The sequence below is a fragment of the Heterodontus francisci genome, chromosome 25 (genome assembly GCF_036365525.1).
Source record: "Heterodontus francisci isolate sHetFra1 chromosome 25, sHetFra1.hap1, whole genome shotgun sequence".
Classification (NCBI taxonomy): domain Eukaryota; kingdom Metazoa; phylum Chordata; class Chondrichthyes; order Heterodontiformes; family Heterodontidae; genus Heterodontus; species Heterodontus francisci.
The window spans coordinates 72,718,506-72,739,927 of record NC_090395.1 but is presented as its reverse complement, the minus strand read 5'-3'; the positions used below and the strand labels follow the sequence as shown (position 1 = coordinate 72,739,927).

Genomic DNA, 21,422 nt, shown 5'->3' with positions numbered 1-21,422 from the left:
GGTCTGGCAGCATCTGTGGAGAGAGAAGCAGAGTTAATGTTTCAGGTTAGTTGACCCTTCTTCAGAACCCGTCACTGATCTGACATGTTAACTCTGCTTCTCTCTCCACAGATGCTGCCAGACCTGCTGAGTATTTCCAGCATTTCTTGTTATTATTTCAGATTTCCAGTATCTGCAGTATTTTGATTTTATTATGTTAAAACTGACTGAATTATGATCACTGCCACCAAAATGCTTTCCCACTGTCACTCCTTCCACCTGCCCAGCTTCAGTTCCTAAAACTAACTCTAAAACTGCGCCCTCTCTTGATGGACTTGCTACATCCTGGGCAGAATAGTTTTCCTGAATGCACCTCAAGAATTCTGCTCCCTCAATTCCTTTCACTCTAAAACTATCCCAGTTAATATTGGGGTAATTAAAATCCCCTACAATTACTGCCCTATTGTTCTTGCACTTCTCGGAGATTTGCCTACAGGTCTGCTCTTCTATCTCTCTCTGACTGTTTGTGGGGTCTAAAGTACACATTCAGCATTGTGATTGTCCCTTTTTTGTTCCTTAGCTCAGTCCATATGGCCTCATTTGAGAAACCTTCCAACATATCATGCATCCCGAATGTGGCATCGTAGATAACAATTTTGTTAATGGATGGAAACTGGAGAGTGCTGTTTCTTGGATGTCTTTCAGACAGAAGGGAGGTAGACAGTGGCGTCATCCACTGGCCAGTGATAGCGCCATTACTCATTTCAATATATATCAGTGATCTGGACTCTGCAGAAGGGACATAATTTCAAAATTTGCAGAGGACACAAAAGTAAGGAACTTGCTTAACGGTGAAGAGGACTAAAAGTGACTTCAGGAAAAATAAGCAAGCTGGTAAATTGTACACATGGATATTGGATGAAACTTAATGTGGAGAAATGTGAACTTATAGATTTTGAGGGAAGGAATGAAGAAAGGACATACACGTGAAACGGTAAAAGTTTAAAAGGAATGAGGGACAGAGGCACTTAGGGGTTCAGATATACAATTCTTTAAAAGTTGTCGGACAAGTTGATGAGGCTTTTTTTAAAAAAAAGCATGGTGGTCCTAGTCTGCAATTACTGTAGTATGCCCAATTGTGGTTACCTACCTTTAGGAAGTAAGTCAAGGCCATGGCGATGGTGACTTTCTTCTGCACTGAGTTAATAGCAGGAATAGAGGCTTTCGTTATGTTTGAAGGTTAAGAAGTGATGTTTCTGAGGGATTTTAATAAGGTGAATTGGAGAAAACGCTTTCCACTGGTCAAGGACTCTGTAAACCAGAGTGCAAAAATTTAAGACAAATGCCAAATGAAGGGAGAGGCTGGGAGAATCTTATTTATTCAGGGCTATTAGGACATGGAACAAAATTGCATTAGCTTTTGAAAAAGAAGTGCATAAATATTTCAGCAAGAAAAATCTAAGGCTATGGTGGAAAGACAAAGGGTTGGAACAAGGTGGATAGCTCTGAGAGCCAGCCCAAGTGCAGTGGGCCGAATAGCCTCCTTCTGTGCTGTTAATTTCTATGATTTACAAAGATTTGTTGTAATTAAAAGTTATTTATAGCATTGGAATGATTACTTGGCCCTTTTCTTAGTTTCGAAAAATTTTTTCAGCTCTCTAACGTGAGGCAGGTTTGCATTTACCTCAGTGTGTTCAACCGCCCCTGTGGCTGTCTCGCCAATTGGTTTTGGAATGGCTTCTGTAGAAAAGATAGAAATGAAGGCAGCTAGACATTTCCAGAGAAATTGCTTAGTGATTTAACATCAAAATGTCATTGCTGCAACTGTTTTGGATGCATAGGATTTTGTCTCCACGTGGTTGCAAGGTGCCGAGTTAATCCAGCTGTGCAACTGTTTAAGGAGAGCAGTGCTGCTTTCATGATACTGCTGGAGGCAAGCATTCATTTCAGTGGTGGTGTTTTTTTCTTTTACACATTGCAAGTCACAAATCCTTTGCATGATGTGCCTTATTTTTGAAGTGGGTGGAGTAATCCGCTACGTGGTGGTCACAGCAGGAGCTGGGGCTCAACATCAATAGGGTTGCCAGCACCTGTGCCTCGGGTTAAGCTGGACTCTGCCCCTCCTCAGTTTGTGCAATGACCAACAGCAAATTGATAGTCTGAAGAGAATTATTTGATCTTTATCCATCCAGCCACTAATAGCTTCCAGCTTTATTTTGTGCTACACAGGCAAGTACCTAGCCATCCATCAGCTTTAAAGTTACACCATGCAAAAGCCAGCACAATTAATCTTCAGGCCTTTCATTAAACTATTCCACCTTGTGCAATATTCTGTTTGGTTATTTTTGTGCAATGCAGAACTTGGGTTAAAAACGGGTACTATCTGAACACATCAGGAAAGATTTAATTTTACAAGCCTTGACTTTCTGTTTGGCTCTCTGGCTTTGCAAGTGAGATGTCCTGCAGTTAAAATAAGTACAATTATTTGCAGGCGTCAAAATGCGTTTGAGCTCAATATGAACTGAGCATTTTCTGCGACAGTTTATGTGTGATTTCAACCTTCTAGCCATGAAATTCTGCACACTGAATCGTAACGTATGATTACTTGTGTCATGCATTCCTCTGTCCACTGACTTAACAGCGATGCTAACCTGTTGGTTTCAGTGCAGCTGATGAAACGACAGCACGAGCGTCAGTCTTCATACAGCATGTTTGGCAAAAGATCCAAAAGAGAGATGAGACTTTTTTTAATGCAGTGAGTTGTTCTGATCTGGAACGCATTGCCAGAAAAGGTGGTGGAAACCAATTCAGTGGAAACTTTCAAAAGGAAATTGGATAAATACTTGACAGGAAGAAGAATTGCAGAGCTATGAGGAAGGGAGGGGGGGCTAGCTCTTTCAAAGAACTGGCACAGGCACAATGGGCTGAATGGAGGCCTTCTGCGCTGCAAAATTCAATGAATCTAATGTCTCTTCACGGTCACAGACTGGTTGAGAGGTGATGCATTTTGTTTGTGTTAACAATAATGGCAGCAACATCAAACAGGAAAATGACCATGCTGCTTAACTCTGTTCAAGGGAGGGAAGAGCTCCCCATTGTTACTATTGTTCCTTTTTCAGCCGCTGGATTGAGCGATGTAGCTGGGGGCTTGGGTACAGGTGTGGCCGTAGAAAGGTGTCATGGGCTGGGGCGCACAACTTAGGGTGAGGTGGAGGGGGGGGGAGAAGAAATAGAAGCCTGCCGTTTTGTGAGGAGCAGGAAAGAAAAATCTGTAATGGATAAAAGTAGCTGTCCTGCTCACTAACATTCTAGTATGGGTTGATCTTAAAAATTGATTTGAAATGTACTGTCAGTTTGCAAGGATTTTGGCCATTGTTCGATTTAAAACAGTGAGCTAAAAGATTGCACAAAATCCAGTCCAATTATTGAATTATGGCTTAATTCCTACATTAAAACCACATCTGATTTCAGGGGCTATTTTTCCCAGAAGCTCCCATGGCTTAGTAAGAGCACTGAGCCAAGGAGAAAGCAAAAGGTGCAGGCCTGTAAAACTCGATCCACTCCTAACGTGTTTGGGTATTAATTCTGCATGAGCTAGAATTGTTTTAATCTGTGCACCAAGAGTACATTTGCTGGCTTTTGCACTGTGGACCTTCAAAGCTGATGGATCGTGGGCCTTCGCCTCTGTTGCGAGCCAAAGCTGGAAGCTATTAGTGACTGGATGGATAAAGATCAAATAATTCTCTTTAGTCTGTCAATTTGCTGTTGGGCATTGCACTAGTATCAATTGCTTTGTAGATGATAGGTGTGGGTGCTTTGATCTCTGGTTTGACTTTTAAAAACCTCAACAATTGCATAAGATTTAAATACATTGTAATCAGAAGGTCACATAGGAGGAACTAAATGCGAGGAGTTTCAAGTGTCCCCACTGCTGCTTTTCCACAGCTATAGGAGAGGGGGAAAAATGTGTTTTGTTCCATTAATTGCCCCCATTCCTTTTCCGAACAAGTGGAATTCTGTTTGCTTCGAGGCGCAAAAAAGTGACCATCTCTTGTGGGAGCCGAGATGAGCAAATGCTGGCAGGGGATGCCAGCACAAGAAAATCCTTTTTCCATCCTTGATTCATACTGGGGAATGTGGGCATCCAAAGCTGGCATTTATTGCCCATCGCTAGTTGTGCTAATTTGGTATCAAATTAGAAAGCAGTTAAAAGTCAACCATGACTGCAATCACATATGGGCCAGTCCTGGTGAGTGCAATAGGTTTCCTTCAGTAAAGGACATCAGTGAAGCAGTTGGGTTTTTGCAACTCTGTCAGGTTTTTAAACTGAATTCCTAAAGACCTGTTAAGGCATAAGTGAATAATGCAAGGCTGGATTGCATCTATTTTAACACAAGGAGTCTTACAAGTAAGACAGATGAATTAATCTGAATTTGAATTAAAGGATTAATCTCCACTTGGAGAGGCAGGGATTAATCAAGAATAGTCACAGTGGCTTTGTCAGGGGCAGATCGTGTCTAACTAACTTGATTGTATTTTTCGAGGTGGTGACTAGATGTGTAGATGAGTGTAAAGCAGTTGATGTAGTCTACATGGACTTCAGTAAGCCTTTTGATAAGGTCCTGCATGGGAGATTGATGCCCATGGGATCCAGGGCAAATTGGATCCAAAATTGGCTTAGTGGCAGGAGGCAGAGGGTGAAGTTCAAGGACTGTTTTTGCAACTGGAAGCCTGTGGCCAGTGGTGTACTGCAGTGATCGGCATTGGGACCCTTGCAGTTTGTAGTGTACATAAATGATTTAGACGTGAATATAGAAGATATGACACGAAAATTGGTGTCGTAAATAGTGAAGAGGAAAGCCTTAGATTACAGGATGATATAAATAGGCTGGTAAGATGGGTGGAGCAGTGGCAAATGGAATTTAATCCTGAGAAGTATGAGGTGATGCATTTTGGGAGGACTAACAAGGCAAGGGGCTATACAATGGGTGGTAGGATCGTCGGAAGTACAGACGGTCAGAGGGACATTGGTGTACTTGTCCATAGATCACTGAAGGCAGCAGCACAGGTAGATAAGGTGGTTAGGAAGGCATATGGGATACTTGTCTTTATTAGTCGAGGCATAGAATATAAGAGCAGGTTATGATGGAGCTGTATAAAATGCTAGTTAGGCCACAGCTGGAGTACTGTGTACAGTTCTGGTTTCCACACTATAGGAAGGATGTGATTACACTAGAGAGGGTACAGAGGAGATTCACCAGGATATTGCCTAGGCTGGAACATTTCAGTTATGAAGAGAGACTGGATAGGCTAGGGTTGTTTTCCTTAGAGCAGAGAAGGCTGAGGGGGGGCCTGATTGAGGTATACAAAATTATGAGGGGCATAGGTAGGGTAGATAGGAAGAAACTTTTTCCCTTAGCGGAGGTGTCAATAACCAGGGTGCATAGATTTAAGATAAGGGGCAGGAGGTTTAGAGGGGATTTGAGAAAACATTTTTTCACCCAGAGGGTGGTTGGAATCTGGAATGCACTGCCTGAAGAGATGGTAGAGGCAGGAACCCTCAACATTTAAGAAGTATTTAGATGAGCACTTGAAACGCCATAGCATACAAGGCTATGGGCCAAGTGCTGGAAAATGGGATTAGAATAGATGGGTGCTTGATGGCCAGCATGGACACGATGGGCCGAAGGGCCTGTTTCTGTGCTGTATAACTCAATGACTCTAATTCAAATTCTCAAACTGCCATGCTGGGACTTACACTCACTCTCTCTGAGTTACTAGTCCAGTAGTATCACCACTACATTAAAGTACCCAATCTTTCCTCATCCAGGTCCACCCATACACACTTTACATTCGGGTGGTCACAGGGTAGTCATCAAGAATGGGAGTTTTGGCTGGTTTTTCTTCCCCTCCCAATCCCAGAGGTGCAGTGGCCATATGTAGCGTCCCAGTTGTTATCCAGACTGAGCTCAGCACGGATTTCAAATGAAACCCTGGACCTACATGCTTTTTATTGTTCAGTACACACCATAATATGTGTTTCTATGCTGAGCCACTGGTTTGTGGGAAGGTAAGAGGAAATTTGTTGAATGGGATATTCTTCTCTAGAATTTTTGAACAACCTCTGCAGAGAATTCCTGAGGTTCAGGACCATTTTCTGCTGAGCTCAGTTGAGGGGAAAGGAATCTTTACAGAGTGTAGACACCACTCTGCGTTGTTTCAGGAATCCTCGCAGAGTGTATCTGTCAGTCTATACTTTTAGGAAAATCCTTGCAGAGCCAGGAGGCTGAAGGGCTTTGACGATTTAAAAAAAATTCTTTCATGGAATGTGGGCGTTGCTGGCTAGGCCAGCAATTATTGCCCATCACTAATTGTCCTTGAGAAGGTGGTGATGAACTGCGTTCTTGAACCACTGCAGTCCTTGGGATATAGGTACACCCATCGTGCTGCTCGGAAGGAAGTTCCAGGATTTTGACCCAGCGACAGTGAAGGAACGTTGATACAGTTCCAAGTCAGGGTGGTGTGTGGCCTGGAGGGGAACTTGCAGGTAGTGTTGTTCCCATACATCTGCTGCCCTTGTCCTTCTAGGTGGTAGAGGTCACAGGTTTGGAAGGTGCACTCGAAGGACCCTTGGTGAGTTGCTGCAGTGCATCTTGTAGATGCTAAACACTGCTGCCACTGTGCATTGGTGGTGGAGGGAGTGAATGTTGAAGATTGTAGATGGGGTGCCAATCAAGCAAGCTGCTTTGTCCTGGATGGTGTCAAGCTTCTTGAGTGTTGTTGGAGCTGTATCCATCCAGGCTGGTGGAGAGTATTCCATCACACTCCTGACTTTTGCCTTGTAGATGATGGACAGGAATTGGGGAGATGGGAACTGAGTTACTCGCTGCAGAATTCCTAGCCTCTGACCTGCTCTTGTAGCCACGGTATTTATGTGGTTGCTCCTGTTCAGTTCCTGGTCAATGGTAACCCCCAGGATGTTGATAGTGGAGATTCAGCGATGGTAATGTCGTTGAACATCAAGGAGAGATGGTTAGATTCTCTCTTGTTTGAGATGGGCATTGCCTGGCACTTGTGTGCTGCGAATGTTACTTGCCACTTATCAGCCAAAGCCTGGATGTTGTCCAGGTCTTGCTGCGTCTGGACATGTGCTGCTTCAGTATCTGAGGTGCTGAACATTGTGCAGTCATCAGCAATCATTCCCACTTCTGACCTTATGATGGCGGGAACGTTATTGATGAAGCAGCTGAACTCTGATCCTGAGGAACTCCTGCAGCGATGTCCGAGGACTCAGATGATTGGCCTCCAACAACCACAACCATCTTCCTTTGTGCTAGGTATGACTGCAACCAGCAGAGAGTTTTTCCCCTGATTCCCATTGACTCCAGTTTTGCTAGGGCTCCTTGATGCCATGCTTGGTCAAGGGCAGTCGCTGTCGCTTCATCTCGGTGTGTTTGGAGAGCAACATGAACACAGAGTGCTGGGAAAAGACAGTGGGTTGGTCTGAGGTGCTGAAAGGTCTATTGAATAGTTCTAACTTGAATAGTTGACCTGTAATTTTTGGGCCCTGATCAACCGACCTGTTGTCAGTTAACAGCATTCAATGTTTTTATTTCAGATTTACAGCATTTATATTTTTCCTGGCATCCCTTCTGGAAGAATTCATGAATATATTCTGCTAATTAACCTTTTTTTTATTTTTTGCAGTATCATTGAAATTAAAACATGCAAGTCCCAAAAAGTCTATTTATGCTCCCCATAAAATTTGTAGCTAAAGTGGTGAAGTATAGTAAAGTGGTGAAGTATAGTAACTTGGAAGTTGTGGACAGGGTTATCATTGCTATTACTAAGTATTTTCTAAGTAATTGGGGAAAATACCTTCCAGTATATCATAAGCAAGCTTTCCTTTCATACAGTAATGCACACCCTGTTTCATCTTCTTTCACATGGGTGCAACAGAAGCATTTTTGTAAATTTTAAATTAACATACATTAGAACTTTGTTCCAAATTCCTGTTCTTTTACATCTTCTCCCATGATTATTTTTTGAATTTCTCCTATGCTTTCCCATTGGAGCTTGTTCTGTGGGCACCAGCCACCCTCAGATTAGATAGTCTACTGCCCTGAAACTGGCCATTCAGCCCAACTGGTCAATATTAGCATTTATGCTGCACACGAATTTCTACCCATCCCTCTTCTAACCTGATCAGTGTATCCCTCTTTTCCCTTCTCCCTCAGTGTTTATCGAACTTCCCCTTAAATGCATCTATACTATTTGTCTCAATTATTTCTTGTGGTAGCGTGTTGCACCTCTGAATTCCCTATTGGATTATCTTTTCTTTGAGCTCCTGTTTTGATCTTCCCCACAAATGGGAACATTTCTCTATATCTACCTTATCAAAAGGTTTGATTATCTTGAAGTCCTCTATCGCGTCACCCCTCCGTCTTCTCTTTTCTAGAGAAAAGAGCACCAGTCTGTTTAATCTTACCTGATATGTATCTTTTCGGTTCTGGTATGATCCTTGTTGAATTTTCTTTTTGCACCTTCTCCAGTGGCTCAGTATCCTTTCTATAATATAGTGCTTCAACTGACTGACCATGTCTTACTCATTATCATAGTAGAAGCCCTTATTGTTACAACTCAATGCGATGAACCTTCACTGGTGACTCCTTGCGAGATTGCAGGAATGGGGTCTACGCTCGGATTTCAGTGGTTAGGAAAATTGGTCGCTGCTTATTTGGTTCTGCGCTACTGGCAAAGTCTTTGGTGAGATCTATGAAAGCAACATAGAGGGGCATCTTTTGTTAGCGGCATTTCTCCTGTAGCTGGCAAAGGGAGAACAGCATGTCAATGGTGAATCTCTCTGCTCGAAAGCCGCACTATGCCTCAGGGTAGACATGCTCAGCCAGCTTCTGGAGTCTGTTTAAAACAACTCGAGCGAAGGCTTACCCAACTGTGCTAAGCAGGGGGATTCCACGGTAGTTGCAGTCACCGCGGTCACCCTTGTTCTTAGAGAGTGATGATATTGGCATCGCGCATGTCCTGTGGTACTGCTCCCTTATTCCAGCACAGGCAAAGTAGTTCATGGAGTGCTGAGAATATAGCAGGCTTGGCACTCTTGATTATTTCAGGGGTAATGCTGTCCTTTCCAGGGGCTTTTCCACTGGCTAGAGAATCAATGGCATCACTGAGTTCCGATTTTGTTGGTTGTTAGTCCAGCTCATCCATGACTGGAAGAGACTGGGCTGCATTGAGGGCGGTATCAGTGACAACATTTTCCCTGGAGTACAGTTCTAGGTAGTGCTCCACCCAGCGGTCCATTTGCTTGCGTTGGTCAGTGTTTTGTTTCCCCTGATTTAGACTTGAGCGGTGGGGGGCGATCCTCCTGATGGTTGGCCCAAAAGCTCTCTTAATGCCATCATACATTCCTCTGATGTTTCCGGTGTTGGAGGCCAACTGAATACGACTGCATAGGTGTTGCCAGTAGTTAGTTGCACAGCACCTGGCTGTTCTTTGTGCAGCGCTTCTGGCTACTTTTGAGTGCTATGGATGTTAACTCGCTGGGGGCTTTCTTGTAGTTCAACAGTGCAATGCGCTTAGCGGCTATGACAGGTTCCAGCTCTTCAAAGTGAGATTGAAACCAGTCTGCACTCTGCTTCTCACGTTTGCGAAAGGTAGTCATAGATGGCGTCTCTGATGTGGGCCCCCTTGGTCTCTGCATCCCCTGCAGGAGTGTTTTTAAGGACTTTTCCAAGTGAATTTAGAAACTTGTGTACCAGCTGTGGATAAGAAATTCTGTTAGTGTTGATGCGCGGGCGGCCCTTCTGCTTGGAGTGATGTAGCTTCTTGGTTTGAGTCTAACTTTGCTGCACACCAAGGAGTGGTCGGTGTCGCAGTCCGCACTGTGGAAACTGCGTGTGATTTGGACACTGTTTATAGAGGCTCGCCTTGTGATGATGATGTCCAGCTGGTGCCAACGACGTGATTTTGTGTGTCTCCATGAAACCTGGTGACAGGGTTTCATATGAAAAAACGAGTTGGTGATGCAGAGGCTGTGATAGTTACACAACTCCAGCAGTTTCTGTCCATTCTCATTCATCCTTCCAATGCCATCGCGCCCAAGGCAGGAGGGCCATGCGTCATGGAATGTATGGAGGTTGTGAGTTGCCCAAGCATTAAAACCCCCCTCTCGGCCTTCGTAGTGGGGTCCAAAGGAGTGCAGAGCACGACGTTTGGCACTGGTATGGCTGCAGGAACTGCCGGAAACATGCCAAAGGCGACAAATGACCGCCTTAGGGGTTCCACTCCGGATTTTCTGTTAGGCTTTACTCCTTTAGCCTTGGTCTCTCCTGAGACGCCTACAAGGCAGTGATGTTGTTAGCTCCTATCCCTGAGCAGGGGCCCTAACAAGTAAACTCTGCGATTTCATGGAGGGAGTGGGGGGTGGGGGAGGATATTGCACATAAAAAGGGGTACAGCAGCAGATAGTGAAAAGAAATGAAATTGCAAAGGGATGAGTAATAAGAAACCCTACTGCTCACATGCGATGGAAGAACATAACTCCCTGTCACAATATTTCACATAGTGTTTTCTCAGAGTTTTGTTCTCTTTTCTTCCTGAACTATATGTCTGTTTATCACTGACTTTTCAAGGATGTGAAAATAGCACTGTATGTAGGAGGTCAGGAGTAGTGGCCTTTGGGAGCCCCTTTTAGTGGCTTTAGCCATCTGTGGTAATAAGGTATAAAATAATGGAAGCAGCAGCCTTGAGAGTCAGAGTGTGGATCTGAGTGTCTCTAATCTTTAACAAATACAGCTGTTTCATTAAGTAGATATGAATGACTGTAACCTTGAGGGGTCTCTGTTTATCCCAGTGTTGTACTGTGTGTGCCTGTCTCTCAATACAGTGTAAGCAGGGAAAGCTAATTGCAGAACGAAATTGCTGTGTGCATGACTGATCAAGCGCTGCACATCTTTAGTCAAAGACAGGCTCAGACAGAGTGTCCCACCTCCCTGCGCCTTTAGGGGAAAAAGAGCTTATGTGGGAGAGAGATTTAAACTGCTTTTTTAAAAAAACTAAGAATTTTTGCATATAAATGTATACATGTATATATGAGACTTTTAAGTGTTTTAAGTGTTTCCAGTTGGAACCCCTTTTGCAATGCAATCTTAGTGAATGTGTTTTTGCTTCTGATTAAATCAGTCACTGTAAAATTGACATTCTTGTCGCGTTAATAATTCAGGGATTGAAGTACATTTTTTTCCTATGAAAGGACTCTTGAGAACTAATATTTTTTAAAAATATGTTCCAGAATCCCCTCACCCGGGTGCTGTATTTTGTTTTGCACAGTTGTGCCTAATTAACCGAATATATGAGTTTTCTTTGGCTTCCGTTCTCAAGAAAGTAGCATAATACAGTCAAAGGCAGAAGCACTGGGGAACAGGTGAGGAGTCAGACCAGAGGTCAGGCATTCAGCCGAGCTTTCCCACAACAACTTAATGTCCGCCAGTGATCCTTGCTCTGTAAAACAGACTGAAGGGGGATTAACCAGGATTAGCGTCAGTATTAGCCACCAGAGTGTAGGTCTTAATGCTCCAAGGGAACCTACTGAGGCAGTATATCTACTTTATCTAAAGGGGGTCTAAGAAACCTTGAGTGCATTCCTTTAGAAAATGAATCTGAAAACTTCTCAGTGTGAAAAACGGATTAGTAAATAATCCTATCGTTTGTGACATTTCCCAAAACAAGACCTATTGCTCGGAGCTGCAGTATCTGATCCCCCTGCCTCCCCCACCTCCTCTACTCCCCTTGGCAAAAGTGTGTTCAGGTGAGCATCCCCCTAACTCAGTCCAATCTCTCTGCAATGTTTGGAGCTGGTGTGAAGGAACATTGCAAATTCAAATAGCTAGTATATATTTTTTTAAGAAGTAAAGGATTCTGAAATTTCCTCCCACCTGAAGTGCACCTTTTGTCCTTTTGCGAAGACCACAGCAGTGACTCATTATGCACTTTGGGTTCTTGGATACTATAAAGCAGATTTGATGGGGACTGGGTTAGAACTTTCTATTATACCTTCAACCTAGGAAAATTGGTTTGAATTGGGCTAGTGATGTGTACAAATGTCTTTTCTAGGATGAGCTCTTGAATTCCCTCCCTAAACCTCTCCACTTCCCTCTCGTCTTTAAAACCTGCTCCTTTGACCAAACTCTTGATCACCTGTTCCAATATCTCCTTATGTAGCAATAACAAAGGAATAGGAGCAAGGCTAGACCATATAGCCCCTTGAGCCTGCTCCACCATTCAATAAGGTCATGACTGAACTAGTACTCAATGTCAGTGTTGATAAAAGCAAAATACTGCGGATGCTGGAAATCTGAAATAAAAACAAGAAATGCTGGAACCACTCAGAAGGTCTGGCAGCATCTGTGGAAAGAGAAGCAGAGTTAACGTTTCGGGTCAGTGACCCTTCTTCCGAAGAAGGGTCACTGACCCAAAACGTCAACTCAGTGTTGATAATGCCTGTATGGCACCTTTAATGTAGTATAAGTTGCACCTTTTAATGTAGTACCAACAAGGTTCACAGAAGTGTGATCAAACATTTGATATCAATAATCCAGAGAACATGAGTTCAGTTCTCACCATGGCAGTATGAGAATTTGAATTCAGTTTAAAAGAATAAAGTAAATAAATAATCTAGAAATAAAAGGCTGGTATCAGTAAAAGTGGCCACGAAGCTGTTGGATTGTCGTTTAAAAACCCAACTAGTTCATTCATGTCCTTTAGGGAAGGAAGCCTGCCGTCCTTACCCAGACTGATCTATAGATGACTCCAGTCCAGTATCAAAACCACTACACAGAATAACAAGATGATATAATTCAAGGAAAAGGCCCAGGGAAGACCTTTTTAGGGCAAGTAGGGATGGGCAATAAATGCTAGTCTTGCCAATTATACTCGCATCCTGAGAATGAATGGTGGGGGTGCGGTGGGGGTAAAAACTGCTTCTGCTGACCTTATGTTCCTGTGCATCCTGAGTTTGAACTCTTGGGTAGTGAGCAAGTCTCTGCAATTCATGTTTCAAACGTTGGCTATCACCATGGAAACTTGTGTGTAATTGATAATCTTCAAAGATAAAAAGATCCTTTTGTATATTGGAAAAAATCAGTTGGAACCCCCTTTGCTAGTTTCTGCTCAAAGATCCGCTCCCAGGTCTCTTGTCCATGCCCCTTTTGAGCTGGAAATGTTTGTAACTGGTGAGGACTGAACTTGTTCATAATTACTGTGGGTAGCAACTGTGTGAAATCTGTATGAGTCGAGACTGGGCAAGAACGGGTGGCACAGTGGCGCAGTGGTTAGTGGCGCAGTGGTTAGCACCGCAGCCTCACAGCTCCAGCGACCCGGGTTCAATTCCGGGTACTGCCTGTGTGGAGTTTGCAAGTTCTCCCTGTGTCTGCGTGGGTTTTCTCCGGGTGCTCCGGTTTCCTCCCACATGCCAAAGACTTGCAGGTTGATAGGTAAATTGACCATTAGAAAATGCCCCTAGTATAGGTAGGTGGTAGGGAAAATATAGGGACAGGTGGGGATGTGGTAGGATTAGTATAAATGGGTGGTTGATGGTCGGCACAGACTTGGTGGGCCGAAGGGCCTGATTCAGTGCTGTATCTCTAAACTAAACGGTATGGGTCTGAGGTGATTGAGAGAGTAGTGAGGGGCGGGGAAGATTGTGAGTGAGGTGAGGATGCAAGAAGAGACTTGATAGAGGTCTTCAAAATTATAAAAGGTGGAGCAACTTTCCATTTGTGGTTGAGCCCAGAAAAATTAGGGCATAAATAAAAGCTTCATTCAGGAGGATTTACTTTTCACAGCAAGTGCTGAGAATGTGGAACTCGTTGCCACTTGGAGTGGTTGAAGCAGATAGTGTTGGTGCATTCAAGGGGAGGCTGGATGTATTTTTGGGGGATACAGGGAAGTTGGGCGGAGGCTCATGGAGTATAAACACTATATCCCAGTTGGGTCAAATGGCCTGTTTCTCTGCTGTAGTTTCTATGTATATAATCTAATAATGAGTCGTATGCAGCTTGCAAAATAGTCTTAGCCAATATTGCCCGCCCCACCTGGAGTCTTCAGTGGTTATGAAGCAAGCATCGTACCAGGCAATGCTGCATATATTTTGAAACTTTATTAGCATCCCCCAAACTAAAAATGTCACACGTCTTTGAAACTCTTTACTTTTTGGATACAAGTTACACACTTTTTAATGAATCGCAGTTGCTGAAGCATGGATTTGACATCAAGTCTGTGTTGCCCATTGGTATGCTGGCATCATACCTCTAAATCTTTGTGCTCTCGGCAACCTCTAAGGGGGAATTGGTGAGATGGTCATCCTTCTTAAAGGCAGCCATGGTTATACTCTGTCACCTAATATAATGGTAAAACATTGTCAACCTTTCCTCAGTTGTCAGAAGGTTGTGGGTTCAAGCCTCCGAGTCTTGACATAATCCAGACTGACACTTTGGTGCAGTACTGAAGGAGTGTTGCACTGTTAGAGGTGCCATCTTTTGGATGCTCACATAACACTGCTATTTGAAGAAGAGCAAGGGGTTCTCCCAGTGTCCTGGCCAACTATCAGCTAACATCACTAAAACAAATTATTTTCTCATTTATCTCATGGCTGTTCGCAAAATGCTGTGATAAAATTGGCTTGTGTGTTTCCTACGTTACAACAGTGGAGTTCAAAAGCAGTTAGTTGTCTGTGAAGTGCTTTGGGATATATCTAGGGCATGCAAAGTGCTCTATAAATGAAAGTTCACACTCACTCCTTTCCAGTTCCCACATGCCAGTCCCTCTGCACCTCCTTTAAAATATCACTTCGCAGAGTCTGCTCCCTAAAAAATTGTTGCCTGTTGAAAGAGATCGTAATGTTAAGTGAAAAAAAGGAAAAGTAGCTTGATGTAGGTTACGCACCCAAATCATTAAATTGTCTTTCCTTTTTACAGAAGCTGGCTGATAGTTCATGTTACAAATTTGTAGCATTGTCGGTTGTTAAAATTGTGAGGAGAATACAGTCTGCCAAGGGATATAGATAGGTTAGGTGAGTGGACACAAATTTGGCAGATGAAGTATAATGTGGGAAAATGTGAGGTTGTCCACTTTGGGAAGAATAGAAAAGCAGAATATTATTCAAATGGAGAGAGACTGCAGAATGCTGTGGTATAAAGGGATTGGGTGTCCTTGTACATGAATCACTAAAAGTTAGCATGCAGACACAGCAAGTAATTAGGAAGGCGAATGGAATGTCGGCCTTTATTGCAAGGGGGATAGAGTATAAAAGTAGGGAACTCTTGCAACAACTGCACAGCACGTTGGTGAGACCATATCTAGAGTACTGTGTACAGTTTTGGTCTCATTTTAAGGAGGAATGTACTTGCATTGGAGGCAGTGCAGAGATGCTTCACTATGTTGTTTCCTGGGATGAAGGGGTTGCCTTATGATTAGATTAGAACATTACAGTGCAGTACAGGCCCTTCAGCCCTCGATGTTGCGCCGACCTATGAAACCATCTGACCTACACACTTCCATTTTCATCCATATGTCTATCCAATGACCATTTAAATGCCCTTAAAGTTGGCGAGTCTGCTACTGTTGCAGGCAGGGCGTTCCACGCCCCTACTACTCTCTGAGTAAAGAAACTACCTCTGACATCTGTCCTATATCTATCACCCCTCAACTTAAAGCTATGTCCCCTCGTGTTTGCCATCACCATCCGAGGAAAAAGACTCTCACTATCCACCCTATCTAACCCTCTGATTATCTTATATGTCTCTATTAAGTCACCTCTCCTCCTCCTTCTCTCCAACGAAAACAACCTCAAGTCCCTCAGCCTTTCCTCGTAAGACCTTCCCTCCATACCAGGCAACATCCTAGTAAATCTCCTCTGCATCCTTTCCAAAGCTTCCGCATCCTTCCTATAATGCGGTGACCAGAACTGCACGCAATACTCCAGGTGCGGTCTCGCCAGAGTTTTGTACAGCTGCAGCATGACCTCGTGGCTCCAAAACTCGATCCCCCTACTAATAAAAGCTAACACACCATATGCCTTCTTAACAGCTCTGTTAACCTGGGTAGCAACTTTCAGGGATTTATGTACCTGGACACCAAGATCTCTCTGTTCATCTACACTACCAAGAATCTTCCCATTAGCCCAGTACACTGCATTCCTGTTACTCCTTCTAAAGTGAATCACCTCACACTTTTCCGCATTAAACTCCATTTGCCATCTCTCAGCCCAGCTCTGCAGCCGATCTATGTCCCTCTGTACCCTACAACATCCTTTGGCACTATCCACAACTCCACTGACCTTAGTGTCATCCGCAAATTTACTAACCCACCCTTCTACACCCTCTTCCAGGTCATTTATAAAAATGACAAACAGCAGTGGCCCCAAAACAGATCCTTGCAGTACACCACTAGTAACTAAACTCCAGGATGAACATTTGCCATCAACCACTACTCTCCTTTCAGCTAGCCAATTTCTGATCCAAAGCTCTAAATCACCTTCAACCCCATACTTCCGTAATTTCTGCAATAGCCTACCGTGGGGAACCTTATCAAACGCCTTACTGAAATCCATATACACCACATCCACTGCTTTACCCTCATCCACCTGTTTGGTCACCTTCTCGAAAAACTCTATAAGGTTTGTGAGGCACGACCTACCCTTCACAAAACAGTGCTGACTATCGCTAATGAGGAAAGGTTGGGCTTATACTCACTGGGGTTTTGAAGAATGAGAGGTAATTTTATTGGAACATGTAAGATTCTGAAGGGATTTAACTGGGAAGATGCTGAGGGGGATGTTTCCCCCCGTGCGGGGATCTAGAACTAGAATCATAGAATGGTTGCAGCACAGAGGAGACCATTCAGCCTGTCTTGACCGTACCAGCTCTCTGCAAGAGCAACTCACCTAGTCCCATTCCCCTGCCATTTCCCCATAGCCTTGCAAAATTTTTCTCTTCAGAAGTGGGAACAGAGTTTCCAAATAAGGGGTCTCCCATTTAAGAGGGAGATGAGGAATTGCTTCTCTGAGAGTCATTAATCTGTGGGAGTTTCTACCCCAGAGAGCAGTGGAGGCTGGGTCATTGAATATATTAAGGGCTGAGCTAGACAGGTTTTTGATCAACAAGAGAATCGAGGGTTATGGGGGGCAGGCGGGATACTGGAATTAAGGTCACAATCAGATCAGCCATGGTCTTATTGAATGGTGGAGCAGGCTAGATGGGCCTTCTGCTCCTATTACGTGTTCTTATTGTAATGGCAGAATTTGATGCAGTGATGTTTGTAATCAGAGTTTGTGATGACACTTGATGGGATCAATACTGAGAAGTTATTTCCTCAACATGGTGAGTTAGTGATGAGGGGAAATCAAATTAAAATAGTTATTCAGAATGTGGAGCTACGTTAAGAGAAAGTTGTTCAGAGAGTGTTTCTGAAATATGGAACACTTTGCTGCAGAGTGCTGGAGGAAGAGACTGTTGCAAGGGCAAAAATCTGCATGATGTTCAGATGCAAACTTGGTTGAGGGAGGTTTTGGATCACATCTTTTAATCGCAAGAATTGAAAGGCTAGAAGTGCATTACTGTAATTTAAAGCATTGAACTCATGAACACTACTGTATATTTCATATGCCCTACACACGCTAGTTACGACCAGGTGAGAAAGGGGTCTTTGGCTGTCTTTACCTGGTCTTATTGTAACAGGGTTTTATTTTAAATACACAGTGTTTTGAGCTCCCCCTTTGTGAATCCTTGTTCACAACTTTCCACTTAAAAGGCAAAGAAATTAGCACAAACAGGCTTTCTTTGGCTTAAACAAGAAAGATCAAATTTATTAAACCTTAAATTTAAACTGTTCACGCCTATGGATATACGACGTGCCCATGCTAGCATGCACATGCGATATAAGCATGCAGATAGGGACAGAAAAGAGCAGAAGAAATGATAAGTCGGACAGTTTGAGGCAATATCTTGTTACTGTTTGTCTAGCTCGCTGTAGTCCTTGATTGAAGATATGGTCTTGCACTTCGTTGAGGCCCAGTAGTCGTCTTAAAACCTTGGTCACGTTGGAAACCGTTCTTTTTTGAGTTTCACATGTTTTCACAAGATTCAGTTCTGTGGGAAGAGATGAAGGCAGGCAGACAGCAGAGGAGATGTTCTCAGTCCATGAGCATGCGGTGTTCTCTGTTCAAATCCTTTGAAAGTTCTAATTCAAAAACTCCAGCCAGCTAGTCATGTGACTAAATTGGTTTGACCATTTCTGTGTATTGGGGCAGCAACTGCTGGGTCCCCATTGTTTCAACATTGTCTGGTATTATGCAAATGTTCTCGCAGGCAGAGCTTGCAATTTTCATGTTTTTGTTCATATGGTGATATACTGTGTGCCTCAATCTTGGCAGGTGGGGGGGGTTTGCCTGTCACTCTGCATGACTGAAGTTTTACATTTCCAACTACATATATAATTTGTAAAACTCAGAAGCCGTGAAGTCCTTACTGTAGTCTGGAAATTGAAAATACATTTACAAACTCTTGGATTTAAAGGATTGTTCCTAAAAATCTGTTCAACCGACAGATGGGAACTGGGATCGTTGTCCACATCTTGTTAAAAGATTTTTTGACTTTCATCCAAATGTTATAGGATCTGTCGCATTTCAGTCCAGCGGTCTGAACTACCACACATTTATAATGTGTACAACAAAATCTGTAAACTTGTTGCTGGGTGATTGTGTAGAAAGGATCAAATTTGCAGTGTTGGGTATCTCTCCACGTCACTACTAGTGTGCTGTGTGTTGCTTCATGAGGGTAAAGGCCTGCTGCCCGACCTGAACCCGATGTGACCCAACGACATGTGTCGGGTTCGGGTCGGGTCCGGCTGCTCTTCCGGGTCCGGTTTCGGGCTCTGGTCGGGCCGGGTCCTGGTCGGACGCACACAGCAAGAAGTGTTAAAAATAAAAAAAAAACCTACCTGAGCTGGGTGTCCGAGAAGGAAACTCTGAGTCTACACAGTGAGCGTCTTTATGACATCATCACGCTCATGCTGCAGCTTCCTGAAGATTGGGAGTCGCAAGATATGTGAAGGGAACATTCCGGTGGTCAGGTCAGGGTCGGATTGGGTGCGGGAAAAATTGCAGGGATTCTGCCTGGGATGGGCTCGGGTCCAATGTGGTACTGTCGGGTTTTTTTTCCCTGACCTGAGCAGGTCTTTATGTAAAGGCAGGGAGATTCATTGTAGAAGTTATCAGTTCCTCTGTGCAATGTCACTTTTGCTGACAATCCAGAACTTCTTAGGGTGGAGTGAGAGGTTTTAGAAGAATAAAGGGAGAAGCAGTGGGAAAGGTTCAAGAACAGAAGGGGAGGAAGGAGCGGGAGAGGTGGAAAGAGTTAGAGGTTCGCAAACGGGAGAGGTGGAAGCAGTGAAAAGGGTTCAAGAACTGGAGAGGGGCAAGAAAATGGAAAGGTTCACGACTCAAGATGTTGAGATTTCTTACTGCAGTCAAGTTCAGATCATATCAAAAATACACAGTAATTGTCCAATTTGTGGGGGAGTTGGGGGTGATTGCACATAGGCATGGGGTGTGAAATTAGCAAAAATAAACTTTAATCTTAATGCTCCCTACCTTCTGAAGCTATGCCTCTTTGTAGTGCCACCCATCTGTAAAAGTAAATCCTCCTGTTACCCATATATTTAAAGATGGCTACACTTTGATGTGCTTATTCTTTGATTTTTTTTGGTTTTTTTTAAACAACTAATCAGTTTTTTTTAATCTTTTCCCGTTCTTTTCCCCCAGTATTTACTAGAAATGAAAAGTTTAATTTTGCCGCCAGAGCACATTCTGAAGCGGGGAGACAGTGAAGCAATAGCATATGCTTTCTTTCACCTTCAACACTGGAAAAGGGTAGAGGGGGCCCTTAACCTATTGCACTGTACGTGGGAAGGCAGTAAGTATCCTTTTGCTGTTCGTGTCAAAACTCGCTAACCTAATTCAAAGCGATTTTCAAGTGATCTTGTTTAATTGAACACTCTGAGTCTCATGCTGTTTTTGTAATGAAGATTAACTGGATGTGAAGGGTTTCCCTGAGTTCTAAATCTCTGTCTGATGTGATTATTTTCTAGCATGTGATTCTTTATTGGCAGATTCATTGAGGGGAATAATCTTGATCAAGGCTTTTGAGATCTTTATTTAGTTTAAAAAAATAGTGAGCAGTGTCTTACTTCGCATTTCAGCCTTGTCGGCATTTTTAACGGCAATATATATGAATTTGCAATTTATCTTTAGATTTGTGTAAGTTATTTTTGAGCTAGGAACTGAAAAGGCAGACAAAACCAATGACTCTACTAAGGGGTTCATTGTCCAACTAAGGGGTATTTGGCCCATTATGCCTGTGCCAGTAATAGCCCCACATCGAGGGTTATCAACTTAAGTCCTGTTTTTCATGTTCCACTCACAATCTCTAGGTTGCAAGTCCAGTTCCATAACCACTGGGCTACTGTTAGCCAGAGAAGTGACCAAACTGTTGAATGCATTGGGGAAGACTAAAGGAAGAGAGCTGATCAGATATGTGCAGGTGAACGACATAAGGAGGCTACAAAGGGATATAGATAGGTTAAAGTGAGTGGGCAAAGAACTGGCAAGTCGAGTATAACAGGGCAGCGCAGTGGTTAGCACCGCAGCCTCACAGCTCCAGCGACCCGGGTTCAATTCTGGGTACTGCCTGTGTGGAGTTTGCAAGTTCTCCCTGTGTCTGCATGGGTTTTCTCCGGGTGCTCCGGTTTCCTCCCACAGCCAAAGACTTGCAGGTTGGTAGGTAAATTGGCCATTAAAAATTGCCCCTAGTATAGGTAGGTGGTAGGGAAATATAGGGACAGGTGGGGATGTGGCAGGAATATGGAATTAGTGTAGGATTAGTATAAATGGGTGGTTGATGGTCGGCACAGACACGGTGGGCCGAAGGGCCTGTTTCAGTGCTGTATCTCCAAATAGAACATAGAACATTACAGCGCAGTACAGGCCCTTCAGCCCTCGATGTTGTGCCGACCTGTAAAACCATCTGACCTACACTATTCCATTTTCATCCATATGTCTATCCAATGACCACTTAAATGCCCTTAAAGTTGGCGAGTCTACTACTGTTGCAGGCAGGGCGTTCCACGCCCCTACTACTCTCTGTGTAAAGAAACTACCTCTGACATCTGTCCTATATCTATCACCCCTCAACTTAAAGCTATGTCCCCTCGTGTTTGCCATCACCATCCGAGGAAAAAGGCTCTCACTATCCACCCTGTCCAACCCTCTGATTATCTTTTATGTCTCTATTAAGTCACCTCTTCTCCTCCTTCTCTCTAACGAAAACAACCTCAAGTCCCTCAGCCTTTCCTCGTAAGACCTTCCCTCC

At 43.6% G+C, this 21,422-nt stretch overlaps 1 protein-coding gene across 7 annotated transcripts in view; it reads left to right on the top strand.

Annotated features, from left to right (window-relative positions):
* The window catches only part of LOC137383986 (suppressor of tumorigenicity 7 protein homolog), a 190,288-nt gene that overhangs the window by 142,807 nt on the left and 26,059 nt on the right, over positions 1-21,422 (top strand). For all 7 annotated transcript variants that reach the window (XM_068057498.1, XM_068057493.1, XM_068057494.1 and 4 more), the window contains one exon: positions 19,817-19,967. In XM_068057498.1, the coding sequence (XP_067913599.1) occupies positions 19,817-19,967 (151 nt within the window). The remainder of the gene's footprint in view (positions 1-19,816; positions 19,968-21,422) is intronic.